The sequence below is a fragment of the Cystoisospora suis genome (genome assembly GCF_002600585.1).
Source record: "Cystoisospora suis strain Wien I chromosome Unknown contig_7782, whole genome shotgun sequence".
Taxonomy (NCBI): domain Eukaryota; phylum Apicomplexa; class Conoidasida; order Eucoccidiorida; family Sarcocystidae; genus Cystoisospora; species Cystoisospora suis.
In genome coordinates this window covers 1-1,799 of record NW_027160567.1, presented here as the reverse complement: position 1 = coordinate 1,799, position 1,799 = coordinate 1, and the positions used below count along the sequence as shown (strand labels likewise).

Here is a 1,799-nt window from a genome sequence, read left to right as displayed (position 1 = left end):
AGGAAAGGGTAATCAAGCATAAGTTACCGACCTTGCCAGGCCAACTGCCGTCGTACCCTAAACAGTGCTGCAATCTGTCGGACAGCCATCTAGCGGAGCTGAAACAACAACTTCGAGACTTGCTGGAGACGCAGTTTATTGTACCATCCCAGTCCCCAATTGCTGCTCCGTGTCTCTGGTTGGCAAAAAAGATGGCTCATTGCGTATGGTGATTGACTACAGAGCGTTAAACGGGATAACCATAAAAGACGATTACCCTCTTCCTCGCATTGGTGATATTATTAATCGCCTCGGGCAAGCCAAGTGGTTCTCCAAGCTTGACCTACAATCTGGCTATCACCAAGTCGAAGTTGCAGAAGAGGAACAATGGAAAATGGCGTTCCGCACACGATACGGAACGTTCCAGTTTATGTTATGCACTTCGGGCTGGCCGGCGCGCCTTCGACTTTTCAGCGCCTTATGCAAAACAGATTTCTAGAAGAACTGGATGATTTTGTCACCGTTTACCTCGACGACGTGTTGGTGTACTCGAAGTCCAGGGAGGAACATCTTCGTCATCTGCAGCGCGTGTTTGCAAAAATAAGGGAGCAGCGCCTCTATGTAAAACTTTCCAAGTGCGAGTTCTGCAAACAGCAAGTCAAATACTTGGGTTTTGTTCTTTCACAGAACGGCGTGGCGGCCGATCCGGACAAGCTGAAGACCATTCGGGACTGGCCGGAGATCTTGAAGAACCGGAGACACCTCCGGGGCTTGTTGGGATTAGTGGGGTATTACAGGCGTTTAATACCCAACTTCAACAAGTTGGCACATCCTCTTCATCTGCTCTTACGGGAAAATAGTGACATGGTGTGGCGTTCGCAACACAGTAATGCGGTTGCTCAGCTGAAGGAAGCTCTTATCAACGCGGCGACGCTTCGCATCTTCGATCCAGATAAGCCCGTTGTTTTGAAGGCAGATGCTTCAAAACACGCTGTCGGTGCCGTTTTGGAACAGGACGGGGTGCCGGTGGCTTTTGAGTCCAGAAAAATGGGTGCAAGGGCGAAGTATATGCCTGCATACGAGGGTGAACTATTGGCAATCGTTCATGCGTTATTGAAGTGGAAGCCGTTTATCGGAACGAAACCGGTAGTAGCAGAAACAGATCATGCTACCCTTAGCAGAATACTGCAACAGAAGCAGGTTACCTCGCGGTTAGGGTACTGGCTGGACAAACTAGCAGACTTCAATATAAAAGTAGTGTACAGACCAGGCAAACATAACGTAGTCGCCGATGCAATAAGTAGACGACAAGACTTTGTATGTATCCTGCAAGGTAACCAACCAAAGGTGCAGGCGGGTTCCATAAGTGATTTAGAACAGTGGCGAACTGAGTACGATAAGTGCCTAGATTTTCAGATACCGTACCGTGCGCTCAGAAGTCGAGAGTGCATAACGAAGCATGTACTCTGTAATCAGAGAGAATTCTCACTGGGAAACGGTTATCTGCGGGTACGCACTAAGGCAGGATGGAAAGTGTGTGTGCCTCGTGGTCGATTCAGAAGAATACTTTTAGAACAATATCACGACCATATCTTATCAGGCCACCCTGGTATAGACAAAACACAATTGGCGCTTCGCAGCTTGTTCTGGTGGCCTAAAATGAATAATGATGTAACAAATTTTGTGCGTGCTTGCGTGGCGTGTTCGCGCGGGGAGAATTCACATTTGCGCGCAGGTGGACTATTGCAACCTCTACCGATCCCGGCAACCCCGTGGGAAGACATAGCAATAGATCTTATCGTAGGACTCCCGCTAACCGC

The 1,799-nt window shown here is 48.7% G+C and overlaps 1 protein-coding gene across 1 annotated transcript; it reads left to right on the top strand.

Moving 5' to 3' along the window:
• Positions 1-85: 85 nt before the first annotated feature.
• Positions 86-1,296, top strand: CSUI_010574 (retrotransposon ty3-gypsy subclass; the record flags this gene model as incomplete). The annotated part of the gene is made up of 2 exons (XM_068070677.1): positions 86-411; positions 471-1,296. Coding segments are annotated over exons 1-2 (1,032 nt in total), but the record flags the coding sequence as incomplete, so codon positions are not given.
• Between the last annotated feature and the right edge of the window lie 503 nt (positions 1,297-1,799).